Consider the following 17,077-nt stretch of genomic DNA (forward strand, 5'->3'; position numbering starts at 1 on the left):
CTTTAAGTCATTTAAGTCATTTAAGTCATTAATATATATCATTCACCTCTCACCCGTATTTTAGACCTGTAGAAAAGTGAGTTTAATTCAGAATATTGACACCTGTCCAAGTCCCATCTATGAGCAAACAAAGAGTACTCTAGTTATTCACACATAAGCCCCCCTTGATGTAAATCCCAGCCTGAATTTCCATTTCATTCCTCCCATTACAGAGAGCATGAGGGTATTTTTGTAATCTCGGCAAAATTCTTATGATTTTCAGTCGAGAAATTAGAGGAGATGTGTTAATTTAGTTGCATCATGTTAGAGACATATGAATGACATTCAGTTCTGTTAATCAAGATACATGTATTTTGTTTGTCAAGAAAGGAGAATGCTACAATGAGAGTAAGCTGAGAAGACTGATTTTGGGCCCCACAGTGATACCATAAGTTCACTGTAAAGTACAGGCGAACCCCTCGCACTCAAACTCCCAAATTCAAGCTAAGAGAAAGTAGAATAAGTTTGAATTTATGGGGAGTTCAAGTTTAACAAGTTTGAGTTAGCCGATAGTAAATGACTAATGAAATGGGGTCATTTAACTATGAAGAATTGCGTTTTATTCAAGAGAGAATTATTTGAAGTTCACGCTAATAGGGCTCTAATGTATATTGTCAGGGCTTTTTATTTGAAACTAAGATTTTTTGTTACATTTCCAGTAGTCCACAAATTTATGCTGGAAATTTGTAGCATAAACAGATGGAGTAAAGAGGCTCAGATGATATCAACTCCCAGCCATGATATTGATTTGACACATAAATATATCTTATTAACCAAGCGCGAGGGCCGTACTGGGAGAATATTGGCCCGAGGTCTTGACAGTACGGACCGAGTGCAGCGAGGTCTGTACAAAAAAGACTGAGGGCCAATATTCTTCCAATACGGTCCCGAGCAAGCTTGGTTAATAAGAGATTTATTATTATACGACTGAAGTTCAAAGGGACACGAGTGTGGTACCATTCAGGACAGTGCCCGGTCCAATACTGAACGAATATTGACTGGCAATAGAGCATTTTGATTGGTTGATTTTAGTTATTGACCCTGTGACTGCCCGAGTTGTGTAATAATTAGAATTACCTTACATTAGAATTCTGTTAATCTTTATACATGTACCACATAATTTGAGTACTTTATCTACTAGGCAATTGGTCTTCCTGCCAAGCAAGGGCTTATTCGCAATTCAAAGAATACTATGGCAAGAGCATGTAAAATCATTGGATTGAAGTGAGAATCTCAGTGTTTGCATTTATTTTAAGCACAAAAGTCACTGATATAACAAATTTGTAATAAAACCAGTAGAGTAATCCTTCAAGAATTCTAAAAGATTTTATACATTATAATAAGAGGTACATTAACTATAAATGGTAAATTTGATCAGTTACGACTTGAAAGGAAGACAAAGGAATCAGACATGGTGTCAGAAAGAAACTTAGATATTTTGAATTAATCTCATAATATGTGTTTATGGCTTGCAGTTGTCTGGTAGAGGGGAACAAAATTTTTTTGCAGCACAATATGTACCACTATTTTCAAAAAATGTCAAAAATGACATTTCCATATTATGTAGGGGTCTTCAAAAGAAGTGAATCACTGAAATTTTTAGTAGATTCCCTAGTGCATTTAATGACCATAGACTGCTAGCCACATCAATGTTATAAGACAGCATATCATGATCATGATTGTATAATTTTTAATTAATATTTGATGACTGCAACTCCAGGTTTTCTGATGATTCAGTTCAACAAGAGGTTCAAGATTCTGATTGTAAGGTAATTACTTGACAAAATTTAACCAAACCCCTTGGCTAATAAGCATCTCCCGTAGAGCCATGCGTCCTCTAAGTAGACTCTAAGATGTGTCATTAAGAGAGAATCAACATGTTTTCTGGTCAGGAGGGTATTGACTTGTATGAGCCTTGACTGTCTTCAAATTACAGCTCATTTCATATGTAATCCAAATAAGTTATTGGAAATAATGTAAATAGATTTACTACAAAGGTACAACAGGTCACCATTGTTGCTCCTGAAAATGTGCAATAGTTAAAGAGATTTCAGCAAATGGGTTTGACTTGAAGTCCAGAATATGGTGTTTTCGTTATTGCTAAGAAAGGATCGATATGGCAGTTGCAACCAAATGAGAATGACCCTAACCATAGAAAGATTTTAGTTGAATTATCTGCCAGCAGACTCCTGGTTTTCCTAGTTGATTCCTTACAAAAGTTTTTTGGCAATCATTTATTTATTTATCAACCATATTTTAGCAGAGATGCCCAGTTCAGCATATGCTGGTTTAGATGGGGCTCTGCAAACCCACCCGTCCCACCCCAGGGGAGGACATCCATCACACAGTAATCTCGTGAGTGGAAAATTAATGTCTCCTACCCCTAACCCTGCAGGAGATGGGACCTCCATTTATTCATCCCTATCCGAGAAGACTAGAATATCTAACCATTTCTTGATGTTATAGAAAGGTAGCATATTCTTCTCAATTATTTTTAAGACCTTGAGTGTTGGTCCAGCCAGGGCTCGAACCCTCGACCTCCCGCACAACAGTCCAGCGCTCTATCCATTGAGCCAACCGGGAGGTGGTTGATGAAAGTTGCTCTTAGCCCTTAAATTCCCTCAAGTGACCAAGACAGAATTTCTCCTTACAATGTCAATACAGTACCAAGCAGACAAGTGCAGAAAAGTCATAAGAATGTAGAAGAATATCAGTAGGGCATCATTAGTTGATCCAATACCAAATTCCCCAAACTCGCACCATAAAAACTGTATGGCAGACAGTAGGGAGGATTACTAATTGGATCTTGGAGGTGAAAGGGTTAAGTACAAATTTTCAAAATGAAAGTTGAGATAACTATGCAGGAAGTTACTAACTCCAGTGCGCTACTGAACAGTAACTTTTGAATTTGTCATCAGATTGTTGATAAAGATGGAAAGCCCTTTTATGAAGTCCAGCTGAATGAAAAAACCACTCTATTTTCTCCCAAAGACGTTGTCAAGATCATTTTCGAGAAACTTTTAAGTAGGTCACAGCTGTGGACCATTAACTCAGTCAATGTTCCATCTCTCACTTACTATCATACTGATTCTGACATTGTTGCAGTAGTGTCGTCAGCTTATATGAAGGCACGAGTACCAGTTAAATATTCAAAAGTATAAATTTCCCAATTAGCCAAATGCTTTAGATATGGATGCCTTGTGATAAAATCCCATGTGCATCAGGTAAATTTTGTTGTAATCTTGTCATTTTTCTCACAGAAATAAATTATGTCCTGTTGTTGACCTACCCTCCTTACTTAAGTGGGGACTTGAACTTCAAATTGAGGTGGTTGATCTTTTTCATCGCATGATTATTGAGACAATTTGAATTAAGAGATTTTTTATTTGCACAGAAATTTCTCAGGCTAATGGTGGAAATGACATCGAAGAAGCTGTTATCACTACACCTTTACACTTTACCCATGAACAGAAAACAGAGATCAGGTGAACTAATCAACTCTTAATTTGTCAAGATTCAAGAAAAAAATTCTAGAATTGTATGGCCATGAACAATGTGTATATATTCACATCCACTGTATTTGTTTTAATTTTATGCTGCAATTGTACAACTTTACATGTCGTAAACTGCTGCTTATAAGCTATAACCTTGTAAGCTTAGAATCCCCCCCCCCCCCCTCCCACTTATGAGTCCCCAGCCACCTCACCTTTTTACAGCCCATCCACAGGTCTTTAAACAGAAAAAAAGGTGTGGTTATAGCCCACCTCCCCTTTCCTATATATAAACCACCTTTGACCTTTTAGCCCTAAGAGTGAACTAGCACGTAATTTCACTCAGCAGTATCATTGCTAAATCAAACATAGTTTGAATTAACTTTTCAATACTTTGCTGTTAGTACTGCAGTAAAACACTGAGTTCAAGGCTTGTTCATCTTAATGCACACAACAATGAATCAACTTGACAAAGGACTTTGGTTTACTAATGCACCCCGTACCTCACAAATTTGTTTCCTTAGTTGTGCTTTGTATTTCTTGTTCCTAAAATGTTTGAAATGAGTTTGATATATTACGGCATTTTACATACATACATACTTTATTGGCTCGTCTCCCAGGGGCTTTTCAGAGTCAAATCTACATTACATGAATAAACCTAAGTACATAAAAGGATAAAAGATAAAAATTAACTAAAGCAGTCATTAAGGAGCTTTTGCCTGAGCAAATGCTTGAAAGCCATCATGGATGGACTAAGTTTGAGCGCAGGTGGCAGCTCATTCCACAAAGTGGTCGCTCCATATTTTGAAGCTTAATTGAAAAAAAAACATTAAATGCAAAACTTTCTTTTTTCACTCCAACGAAGGGCTAACGCTCGAAACGTCAGCTTTTGTAATCGTTATGGTGGCCAATTTACCATTTCAACTTTGTTGATATATCCAAATATTTCTTTTTTTGTTTATCAGCACTGCTGTAGCTCATTTCAAAGCACTTTTTCTATTCGGGTTACAAGCCCCCTAGGATGTGATGCCCTCTGTTTCTAAGCCCTCCCAAAACCCCTTACCAAGTTGTATAAGCCTGCAGCTTATAAGCAGCAGTTTACATTTTACATACATGTGGTATTTAACCAGTTGTATGGCATTTGTTTAGAGAGGCTGCAGAAGATGCTGGCTTTGATGTGCTTCGTGTTATAAGTCAACCCGCGGCAGCAGCACTGGCCTATGGTTAAGTGACGAGGAATCTTTTTTTGTGATCGTGGGTTAAATGACATTTAATGCCTAATTGTGATATTCTTTTTATTATTAATATCAGAATGCTAAATGTGTTCTGTCCTTATAAATATCAATTCAGTGTATCAAAATTGTGGAAAACAGTGTACTTGGTGACTCGGGAGTATTTACTGATATGTAGCTCCCCCCTTCCCCCCCTTCCCCCCATTGGAAAACAAATTTACTGTGGGTATCTCTGACCAGTTTTTGGTGGGTTATGCTGTACCTTTCATGGAAATTACTGGTAGTAATAGTAATCTTGGATAACATATTTCAGTAGTTATACTACAGTAACTACTTTATTGTGTGTGTTGACTGTAAAAGCCATTTCAATTCATAAGTTACTTGACAAATCAACTTGACACTAACAGTAGGCCACCAGCCACAGACTAGTAGAAATTCAGTTTTGGCTAATGGTTTTCAATTTCCACTAGCCAGTTTGGCTAGTAAACAAACTGAAGTTGTTGTAACATCTAAGTTGTCACTAGCCACTTGGCTAATAAGTTGAAAAGTTAGTGTTGAGCCCTGTAAATGACAAATTTTCATTTTATACCATGGTTTTTCTTTTACTGAGTTGTTAATTTTGTAATTATCTTTTGAAATAATACTTTACAAACTTTAACTTTTACCTTCCCTTAACAGAAATTGGACAAAATGATCGTACTTCATCAAGGTACGATGATGGTCATTGATTATGGCCCTAAGTGTCTTTTAATAATGTCAGATATAAATATTATTACAGAATTTTTTTATTATGCTCTTCCTATCATCAGATACAGGCAGGGCGTGGTGGGGTGTGTAAGAAAAAGACCAAAGTTAAACAAAATAGGCACACTTGGAAACTAGATTTTCAGAAATTGACAGACATGTAGTTGTCTATAATAAACCAAAACTTTGACACCATTGTGGGTGGTTGGATTCAGAAATTGGTGTTCTGATCTAAAGCTTAAATTCTCAAAAATCACTGTCCAGATTTGTACACTGCTTTATATCCTCAGAAGTCTGGTTGTCTACAGTCTTGGTGGAACAACACTTGATGTCACTGTTTTGGTTGTCAATGGTGGAATGTACAGAGTGGCAGCGACAGAAAGCGACACAACTTTGGGTGGAAGAAAATTTGATGAGTTACTTGCACATCATCTAGCTGCAGAGTTTCAAAGGTTTCTGCTCATGTTGTTTATGGAAAAATTGTGGGTTTACATTTGCAAAGACAAACCAAATCAATTGTAAATGTTTTGGTTCACAGAAATTTGACAGTATTTTTGTCAAACCATTGTTCAGCCTGATCCATACTAGATTTGCCAATGGGTTATGCTACCTATTTTGTTCTCACAGAAGGGATTCCTTTTTATTTGAATTCATTTCTCTTTATATTAATGCAGACAGTGGAAACTAGATGTCAGAAGTAATACCAGAGCCATGGCCAAACTAAGGGCCAGTGCTGAAAACTGTAAACATATTCTGTCATCCAGGGATACAGCAACCTGTGCTATTGAGTCCCTCTGTGAAGGGATTGACATGAACACCAAAGTATCAAGGTATTGAAATGTGACACACAGTAACTTTATCTTGGTCAATATGGGCCAGTTATCAAAAAGGTGGTTAACACTGATCCAGGATTAAAGTTAAAACTTGGTCTTAATTTTTCATCTGTAAGGCGTGAATTGGGGCTGGTTGTTGTTGGTTTTTTCTTTTACTGTGAAATGAAATATGAGTTTAAGAGCTGTCTGTAAAAGCACTAGCTATGCTCTCTTCTAAAATTAATTACCATTTGAACATCATCTAGTTTAGTTTAGTATATTAGCTTCGCTGACCGGCAGGGACACCACAACAGCTTGTGCCAATTACTGCGGGCCCAGTAAACCCACCCATCCCATCCCAGGGGAGGATATCCATCACAGTAATCTCGGGCGTGGGAAATTAACGTCTCCTACCCCCCCCCCCCAACCCTGTAGGAGACGGGACCTCCATTTATTCGTCCCTATCCGAGAAGACTAGAATATCTAACCATTTCTTGATGTTATAGAAAGGTAGCAAATTCTTCTCAATTATTTTAAGACCTTGAGTGTTGGTCTGGCCGGGGCTCAAACCCTCGACCTCCCGCACAACAGTCCAGTGCACTATCCATTGGGCTAACTGGGCAGCTCAAATACAGAGCTCCGAGCTCCACCTTTCCAAAGTTTCTTTTTTACAACCAAAATTCGTAATCGGTAAGCTAAATACTCAGAAAGCTAAGGAGAAAAAGGCAAATTTCGGTGCCTTAAGCTGTAAATTTAATCGCCAATTTTTATTCTACTAGCTATGCAGACCAAATAGGTCTCAGCTTGGAGCTCTTTAGAAAAAACTACATCAATTTGTCATTTGTTTCCTTACAGAGCTCGGTTTGAATCCCTCTGTTTGAGTTTATTCCAGCAGAGTCTTTCCTCCATTGACAGAGTTCTTTCCACAGCAGATATCGCAAGAAACAACATAGATCAGGTATGATGAGTAACTAGCAAATTTGAAGTACCATGATAATTTCTCTACTCTCTCTAAATCTCTTTGTGCCATAAAGCACAAAGAGATATACCTTGATAATTTCAACTCCATACAAATAGTCCCCATCTACATTGTAAAGAACTCTAGCTAACCACAGACCCTCTTACAAGTACTTTGTGTGAGCCCGTTTTTAAAAACTATACGGTGTTCCTAAAGAGTTTTCTTTACCCTTTTCCGAGGATTAAATAGTTTTGACTATTTGTTGATTTGATAACAATAACTTCAGATTTGCTCTGCCATAAAAAGGACAAACTAAAACTAAAAAGGTCTATTTAACCCCCTAAAGGACACTAGTTTGGGTGATCCTCGTACCCTCCTGCAGGCTCTCTTTTATTGGAGACAATTGAGTTAAGCAACAGAAGACAGTTGCATTGAACAAGGAAAGAGCGTGTACCTGTTTTCCGTCCCTTGCGCTTCTGTTTACTTCCGCTAGCCGAAAGGCTGTCCATGAGTTGATCAAGAGTTTTTTTACCTTAAAGAGATTCCACTCTCAAAGAATACACAAGTAAGAGCTGGTACGACATAAATGATGACAGTGTTTTTTCTCAAACTCCTATAGAAATTCTAACATACATCTTTTTCACCCCTAAGTTAGATTACACGAGTTCGATTAATTTTTAGGTAATTGCGAAGAACGTCTTACTGAAAAAATCCGTAGGCTGACATAAATTTTGTCGATAAATTGTGGTGGCAACTCGTTTTTTAAGAGATTCAAAGAATGCATACTAAGTTCGACATTTAGCGCATATTTAATATACAGTCAAAGTTTTGTTTTGAACCACAGTCCTCGAGTGTAAGACTAATCGGTAACCTGGTGGTAGCCTGTCGGTGGCCTGTTAGCTATCTGTCGGCCAACAGGTTTTTTTTTTCAGGGAGCTGTCCTTTACAATTACTATCTTTTATGCAAGGATCCTCCCCACTCCACGGTCTCTGGGCTCAAGTCTCGATAGCGCGGTGGTTTCTATTCACTCGTGAACAATGAATTCAGCACGACAATGTGCCCTCTTGATCCCTGGAAAAGCTCCGTCGTTATATTCTTTTGCAGGTTGTTTTGGTCGGTGGCTCCACTCGTATTCCCAAAATCAAGCAACTTGTTCAGGAGTATTTTGCGGAAAAAGAAGTTTGTCAAACAATTGATCCAGACAGTGTGTTGGCATATGGCGCTGCTATTCAGGTACTAAAAATCTTATCTATTGTGGTGTAATCCCCTTCATCGCAGAGGTTGCAATTATCTTCTGTTTTTGGTGACTTTAAAGGCGTCTTTACTTCAAGGAAGAGAAGAACAACTAAATGATACCATAGAGGCGGAATGCACGTCAAAGGCAATCAGTGTGATGGTAAGTAGACCAGTTGGCTCGGTTTCCACCAGCAACAAAAACGGCGATCATAATAATAGCCATAAAGGGGCAAACTAGTTACCTGTCAAACTCAGTACAAAAGATGCAGCAGACTCTTGAACCTTGATTTGATGAACCCGCTGTACTAAAAATTTTGTTATCTGGCTCTAAGGACGTTGGAGACGAGTTCACCCAAATGATGAATTTTTTTCTCTGTGCTCTGAATTTGCGTAGTTCTTTATGCGGGCTTCATGTCGGGAGACTGTCGCAATCTACTAATCAGCTTTTCATGTGTTGCCATTATCAGTCTTCATTTCTTCAGTTGCTGTGATCCTTAAGATTTTCGCGTGTGATTGTTTTCTACAGCTCGAAGAAGCAGAGGCCTGTCTGTGTCCAATTATTCCCAAGTACTCTCCCATACCCTTACGAAAAACACACAACTTTACAACCTCTGTAGACAATCAGGTTTGTGTTTGTTTTTATTGCTTACTCTATTCATATCTGCCATTGTTTCTAAAATATTACATAGAGACGTTCGTATTCCTGTGCGATAGGTTTCTGTTTTGCATTCCCAGACATTTACAGCACCAGACCGAAAGGACTTTAACCCTTTCACTCCCTGAAGTGATTAACACGCAACTTCTCCTTGTAATATCCATACATTATCCAGCAAATAAGTAATGAGAGTACTCCAACTTTATCAGGTAGAATTTGTTATCTTGATCTAACACCAAATTCTCTCAGCCAATTGTCAAGGAAATGTGTAGCAGCGAGAGTGGAGAAATAACAATCAGATCTTGGCAGTTAAAGGGTTCGAATAAGCAGCTGAGTAGAAGGCTTAAGACTTAGTTGGTTGAAAGTTAAGTCAAGAAGCTTACACTGTACATTGGAGATCCTAGAGTACGCTAAATGAAAGGGTAAACTGATAATCTTGAATTTCTTTTGGAAAAAGTTTTCTGGAAAAGCAAGAAATCTCAGGCAGCAAAGGGAAATCTGCAAAGTGCGACTGCTGGAAAACATCTTATTGCTGAGATAAATCGCAAGAAATAATTGTAAAAAAAATAAAAATCCGGTTGTTGTTTTTTTTTCTTTTTTATCCCGTGGAATGATGCCTTGGTTCTTTCTGTAGGAGAGTGTTTGTTTATCTGTATATGAAGAGGATAATGACATGGCTAACAATGCTGGAAAGACTCTTGTAGCTAAGGTGAGTTGATAGGAAACGAGTTTCCTACGTGCATGCTCCTGGCTAGGTTAGGTATTTTGGTTTAGTTAATTCATAATCGGCAGAGTTCTTTCAGACAGGCGATAAATTTAGGTTCTAATTATAGAAATCAAATTTATACGGCGTCATTTTTTCAAACTCACTGGCATGAACGCGAGCAAAACTAACTTAAATTTATTTGGCGAGCGCATACGAATAATACCAAGAGAAAATAAGGGTGCATAGGTGGCGAGAAGAGATCCATTAGCGACCAGGGCCACGATAGTCATTATGGTGGCCCTGGTCGACACTGGATTCTCTTAGTGATGCTCAGAACTATAAACTTGCTTGTGCAGCAGCTTATCAAAAAGGAATAAGACAATCACAGAGAAAATAATTAAAAGTCGCTACTGTGAATTTGCCAGACTCCGCATTCGTGACCGGGGCCTGGGTCATGTCGTGATTATTTCGTAATGAATTTGCGACAAATTCGTGACGCCATCGTGACCAACAACATGAATAGTAGCGTTGACCAAGTCTCGAACAATTGGTGACTAAAAGGTGTGTGTCGTGATCGTGACGTGGTTAAATCATTGCTATGTCGTAACTCAGTCGTGATCATGCGATGACGCATTCGTGATCACTTTGTGACGAATTCGTGATCCAGTAATGACAGAAAACGAGCCTTGAGAAAGTCATGAGCCAATGGTGACTAAGTCAGGTCCAAGGCGTGCCCAACACGTGTCCATGTCGTAACTGGGTCGTGACAGAAGCCTAAGGCAAATCATAATCAAGGCACCAAAAGCAAAACACTACAAATTAATATCGTTCTCCTATTATCTCTACAGGTAGTTCTTGAAGATATACCACCGATGGCCAAAGGGCAAGCAGAAATTATAGGGACCTTTCACATCAGAAGGTAAGCTATGGTTGCAAGCTATATGTAACCTAACAGTTAAAACTTTGAATCGGCGCTCAATTGCGAATTCTGGATATCATCCTTGTTCATTGCTTCGAACAAGACATCTACTCTCAGTTCCTGTCTCTCCTTTGGTTCGGGTTTTAGTCATATGTGATGCTGTCGAGTTTTGGACTACGTTATTGTGTTGCATTGACAAACCAAATGTCCCCTCTATCCAGTTAGTCCTACACCGCTGAAAATTTTCAGTTTAGTTTGTTCTCAAAGTATTTTTAAGGAAACTTGTCACACTTACTTTCATTTGAAGTATGAGAACTCCCCTCACTGATGTTGATGAAATGGCCTCGCCCGTTTCTGGAAACCCTTTTTCCTTTCCGAACATCTGTTGTGCAACACGGTAAAATCCGCTGGGAAAAATTAATGACTCAAGTCATCGTGCAGAGTGCGAGCGAAATAAGAGTCCCTTGACAGGGTTGAAAAACGCCTGCGCATGCGCCAGAGACCCGCGGTATGAAACGTGGGCTCAGACGTGCGCTTGTTTAAACTGAATAAATTTTGCGGGAAATGAACAGCCGTTACAAAAGTTTAAAAGATAAGGAAGCCGTTAAAAAGATACGGTTTTAATTCTCATTTTTGAAAAGAAGAAAAGAATTTTAAAAAATTAAGAGGGTGTACAAATTGTGAAAAAAATAGTTGTCGCGCCGAAAAACGGTCTTCTGTGCAAACTTTCAGTACGGTTGCGAACTTGCTCAATTTGCGGCAACTTTTACAGTGTTGTGTTGGCTTTTTCTGATCACTTTTTCGTCCGTTCATGCAAAATGTTAGTTCGTCGGTAAAACAAGGAGCAGTAAAGAAGCTTTCTACGGCAATTGCAAGCCCCTGCCACTTGGTTTGGCAAGAGCTGTGAACTTGCCTGAAGAAACTCCAGTTTGTTTACATCATCGTCGGACGATCGAAAACGGGAGATGACAGAACGCGGAGCCCTACTCCATGAAGAACCCGATGGAGTACTTAAGTGGAGTACCCCTAAAAATCATGTATTGGTCATGTATTGGTCAAATAAAATACTTTACAAACATGTTAAATCGTATAGATGTAGACATCTTTTAATTAATAAATTTTGAGCTTGCCAGCACTGCGATTGTCACAGTTCGATACAGTCCAGTCTTTTGGGGCAGAGGGGGCTCTCAGTGTTACTGGTTCCTCCATTTTGGTTTTACCGCTGTGTAATGAGTCCTTTGACCTGAAGACAAAAAAATCTCCATATGATGAGCAAAGCCCACTGTTTCGAGTTTTGCACGAGGTAAAATATTTCAGCTTACTGCATTTGCCAAATCAACCGCCCCAGTCAGATGTGTTTGCTGACCCATTGGTGTTTTTTGTTGTTGTTGTTGTTGTTTCTTTACATATCTCAATTTTATTACGCTACAAAGAGATGGGTGAAGAGAAGGTCAGTTTAAACACGGTACATGAATTACTTTTTTCTAAGTCCTAGCTTTATCCTCATCGCTTCACACAATTAAGAAACACACGAGGCCTTGTGTAACTTGTGTTGATAGATTAAACGCCACACCTCTTGCAGACACCCTACATAAACAGGTATTTTGAAAGACGTAAAAGCCGCTGCCGATTGAAGTACGTCCGTACTTTCGGCCTCTTGAAGATCATCAGATGAAGGTGGTAATCGGTCCAATAAAGAAAACGTTCACAGATTACATTTCAACTTAACGGCCTGCTCCCAGTTGGCTTGTTAGCTCAATTGGTAGAGCGCTGCACTAGTATCGCAGAGGTCAGTGGTTCGAATCCCGTACAGGCCTGATTTTTTTCAGGTCTGATTTTCGCTATTGCATAAATAGCGCTATCTACTGCGAGGATCGTGCATCATACGTAGATTACATTTCATTAAGCCTTCCGTTTGAAGTGGCCAGCAGTTTATTGTTAAATTCAAGATGGCGATCAATTTGTGGATTGTACCGAACTGTGACAATCATACAGCTAGCAAGACCAAAATACATTAAGATGTGTACAACTAAATGATCTACCATCTTTATAAAGTATTTTATCCGACCAATACATGACTTTTAGGGATACTCCATTAGATACTCCAATTTGTTCATCTCATGTGGGATGGGTGTGCTTTCGCTTTGCCTTGATAAAAAGTTCCATTTTTCTTCGAGATTCACATTTATTACCAAAGCATGGTATTATTTACCTTATACTCAAAGAAATAAGCTTGCAATGTGTTTCCTTACTGAATACTGAAAGTTGTTGGCTCTTGAGCAAGCAAATGAACATTTCCCAAAAATAATACGTTCAACATGTCGACGAGTTCAGTTTACAGAAGTTATTTTCAAACAGCGTCCTTACATTCCAGTTTGAAAGGCAAATATATCCACGAATACACAGTTTAAAGTGCGCCGACATTTCGTTGATCAAACGATCGAACAGCTCGACAACATCAACATGCTCACGCCACGCATGCGCAGACGATTTTCATCCCTGTCGAGACCCTTGGGATTTAACAAAGGCAAACGCAATTGTTGTCAGCGGTCGCTCGATCTGGGTTCACTCTGAAAGATCGCTTACTAACGCGCTTCATCATGAATATCGGCCTAGGGCTGAATAGTTTGAAGCTTTTGAAGTTTGTGGGCAACTGCACCACCTTTTTTTAAGTTTTGAACTCCTTTCCCTTGTTGTGTAAGCCATGTTAAGTAGTTTAATATTTGCGGAAAATGTCACAATCGACGTTTCATGCAAATGTAGTTTCCTGCACACAATTTGTTGTTGTTTATTTGCATTCCTCTTTGGCGAAGAGAGACATGTTGAGTAGTAACTAGTTCGTTTTCTAAACTTTACAGAGATGGATCTTTGCACATTCATTTGATGGAAAAAACATCCGAGAAGTCTGCTGACATCAATGTTGACTGCTACTCTTGATGAGGTCGTACGTGACAAAATTCAATAAAACTCCATTATCTTTTTACATGCAGCGTGCTATCTTGATTGGAATGTTGTGGAGAACGTGATGGAGTTTATGTTATTTTTTAAGGAATTAGTTTATACTCTGCTTATCATAATCAGTTATCACGATAATCTGGCTCTACACGGTAGGGAATTTTTTCCAGATAAGCCGTTCAACCTAAGCTTAGCTCAATTGGTTGAGCGCTGGACTGTTGTGCGGGAGGTCGAGGATTCAAGCCCCGGCTGGACCAACACTCAGGGTCTTAAAATAACTGAGGAGAATGTGCTACCTTTCTATAACATCAAGAAATGGATAGAAATTCTAGTCTTCTCGAATAAGGACGAATAAACCGGAGGTCCCGTCTCCTGCATCTATTAATTAGTTAATTTGGTTAGGCAGGGGACGTTAAAGAACCCACTCACGAGATTACTGTGTTGTGGTCTGGCCTGTTTACTGGGAATTGGGGGAGGGGGGGGGGCAGGGAGCATCTGTTAGATTCGCCTTTATTTGATTGTAAACTGCTTAGCAGTCTGGTAAAGTCCCCAGCACAGGGTTGTAAAGCGCCATGAGCTCAGGATATGAGCGCTATATAAATGAAAGTTATTATAATTATTATTATTATTGTTATTATTATTATTATTATTATTATTATTATTATTATTATGATGATGATGATGATGATGATGATGATGATGTCGCAGAGAAATCAACTGAATGCTACATTCTATTCAGGCAGCACAGGGCGAAAACCGTAACCTGTGAGCCATGGAGTAAAAAAATAAATGTACATTAACTAATCCTAAAAAGCTTTTCCGTTGTGTCTACGGTCCTCCTTCCAACAGGAATTCAAACTGCCACCTTGAAGTACAGCACGCAGCTTGCGATCCAAAGATACGTGAACGGGTTGTCCGTGGGGAATACTTTCTGTTGTCTCATCAGCTCTGCTAAGGTTCTCGAGGTCGCGCTTTGTTGGCTTCTCCTTAATACGGGTGTCAAACTCGCGAGCTTTGTACTGACCTTGGCAGGTGTTAATTTGACGTAAGATGGTAATTGATGATTCAAGCAAAGTGCGTGCCTCTTCACTGATGGTACTTGTCACTCCCTCGGGACTAAATCGTTCTCTATTCCATCGTATCCTTCCGCTCGCCTGTTGTCGTCGTCCATCCGCCATAACACAAATCGCTCGCACATCCAAACAAAATCAAATTCAACTCAGCTAAAACTCCCGCTCAGAGACGCCAAATAGTCTCGCAAAACTGCTTAACAATCTGCAAAGTATACTAGATACTTCTTTAAGGATGCTCTGGCGCTCTAAACTCGGCCTGCTTTCGATGGGAACGGATTTTTATGAGAACACTCTAAAACACGTCCACACTACTTGCCGCCATGATTATTATTCCTTATTATTATTATTATTATTATTATTATTATTATTATTTTATTATAGGCTGAATTATCTTAAAGCATGAACGCTGTGCGGGTGTTACATATGTTCTTGATATACCAAAAGAAACTCCTCAAAGAAGGTGGCAGTAAAAATTTGCCACCGACAAACCAATGAAAAGGTCAGAACGGGGTTGTACATAATCTTAGAACTGGGCAGAGCAAAAAGAAGAGAAACAAAAACACTGTTGTTGGTTTTGAGAATCCCAGCAACAAAATGGACCGTTTAATTGCTTGGAAAGAGATCTGTGGGAAAGTTTGGACAGGTGTAGTTACTGTGACATTTTTAGAATGTTTGATTTCAAAACGTTCCAAATACTTTCGCAAGCGAAGACTTAGGAGAAAAAAAATCATTGGTTGTTGTGAGTGCGCAGATGGCTATACAGTGTGGACGTGGGATTGTCGGAGCCGAATGTTTGATTTCAAAACTTTCCGAATACTTTCGCAAGTGAAGACGATCATGATTTCGGAGAAGAAAATCATTGGTTGTTGTGAGTGCGCAGATGGCTATACAGTCCAGTCCTCGCTGTGAACTGTTTATTGCAATGTGGACGTGGGATTGTCGGAGGTGAGCCAAGCTGAGAGTTTATTTATTTATTTATTTATTTATTTGTAGTAACTTCCATTTAGTGACAAAGAATAATGATGAAAAGAATAAAAAAAAAAAGGTACTAAATGAGGGACAACGTACGGACTCGAGTTGGTGTTTGCTCTGCCTTTTCACTGCTGTCCTTTCTTGAAGTACTTCTATGAATCATACTTAAGTTTTAGTTTTTAGACTCGAGGGCGGAGTCTTATTTTTCCATTTTCTTTCTTTCCATTCTTTCTGTTTCATCCTGATTAAGTAAGGTACGTTTATCTTAAAAATGACGGACGAGTTGAAAGTCACACATTCTTTTCTAATGAGAGTGATTTTCTATTATGCCACTGACCCATTTTCTCGATATAATTTTCAAGCTGGCGTGTCACTGACATTTTGGGTGTCAGTGCTAAATTGTGGCGTCTACTTTTACGGGAGGAATCTTCGTTAGATGCCTCTAAACCGAAAATACTGGTTTGTTTGTTTGTCAACAACTTTACCGGGTGTGACTAGACCCGGAAGGGTTAGTGCGAACGGAACACAAGGTCCATGCGAGGCACCACCCCTCAGGCATCACCCCTGGTTATTTAGAGTGAGGAAGACAACACGAATTCTAAATTTATGGCTCGGTCATTTTCCCGCTAAACTTTGACATAGATCTACTAGGGGAGAAAACTTCAACTTGATCTTTGTCATGGCCAAAATTGCAAACAGCTTGGGCAGGCTTGGACTAATATATCCCGCTTCAATGCTTTAATTAAGATTTGAAATAGGTGTCTACCTCGGTACAGCACCCACCGGAGTGCGACTTGAGTGTGGTGACTGCGACTTAAGCATGGTGAAATATACCCGGCGACTCACAACAGAATACCCGCCGGAGAGCAACTTGGAGTGCGACTTGAGCGTGGTGACCGCGACTTAAGCACGGTGAAATATACTCGGCGACTCACAACAGAATACCCGCCGGAGAGCAACTTGGAGTGCGACTTGAGCGTGGTGACCGCGACTTAAGCACGGTGAAATATACCCGGCGACTCACAACAGAATACCCACCGGAGAGCAACTTGGAGTGCGACTTGAGCGTGGTGACCGCGACTTAAGCACGGTGAAATATACCCGGCGACTCACAACAGAATACCCGCCGGAGAGCAACTTGGAGTGCGACTTGAGTATGGTGAAATATACCCGGCGACTCACAACAGAATACCCGCCGGAGTTCCGGCGGATGCTGGTCTTATTGAAAGCACTGCGCTTGCAGTTTTGCTTAATATAACTCGACTATCTACCAAGGCCATCTTT

General features: G+C 39.5%; 1 protein-coding gene across 3 annotated transcripts in view; it reads left to right on the forward strand.

Moving 5' to 3' along the window:
- LOC111322027 (heat shock 70 kDa protein 14-B) overlaps nt 1-13,776 on the forward strand; it is a 20,012-nt gene extending 6,236 nt beyond the window's left edge. The window contains exons 3-17 of one of the 3 annotated variants that reach the window (XM_088736126.1): nt 1,181-1,263; nt 1,760-1,808; nt 2,958-3,063; nt 3,434-3,524; nt 4,680-4,753; nt 5,441-5,471; nt 5,797-5,958; nt 6,181-6,336; nt 7,174-7,276; nt 8,382-8,510; nt 8,593-8,673; nt 9,040-9,138; nt 9,803-9,877; nt 10,723-10,793; nt 11,636-11,779. In XM_088736126.1, coding sequence (XP_088592252.1) covers nt 1,181-1,263; nt 1,760-1,808; nt 2,958-3,063; nt 3,434-3,524; nt 4,680-4,753; nt 5,441-5,471; nt 5,797-5,958; nt 6,181-6,336; nt 7,174-7,276; nt 8,382-8,510; nt 8,593-8,673; nt 9,040-9,138; nt 9,803-9,877; nt 10,723-10,793; nt 11,636-11,762 — 1,437 coding nt within the window. In that variant the 3' untranslated portion in view covers nt 11,763-11,779. Of the gene's footprint in view, nt 1-1,180; nt 1,264-1,759; nt 1,809-2,957; nt 3,064-3,433; nt 3,525-4,679; nt 4,754-5,440; nt 5,472-5,796; nt 5,959-6,180; nt 6,337-7,173; nt 7,277-8,381; nt 8,511-8,592; nt 8,674-9,039; nt 9,139-9,802; nt 9,878-10,722; nt 10,794-11,635; nt 11,781-13,651 lie in introns of those variants that run through there. The other 2 variants (XM_022925062.2, XM_088736132.1) reach the window with 2 other exon arrangements.
- Nucleotides 13,777-17,077: the final 3,301 nt, after the last annotated feature.

This window comes from Stylophora pistillata, chromosome 1, assembly GCF_964205215.1.
Source record: "Stylophora pistillata chromosome 1, jaStyPist1.2, whole genome shotgun sequence".
NCBI classification, from domain to species: Eukaryota; Metazoa; Cnidaria; class Anthozoa; order Scleractinia; family Pocilloporidae; genus Stylophora; species Stylophora pistillata.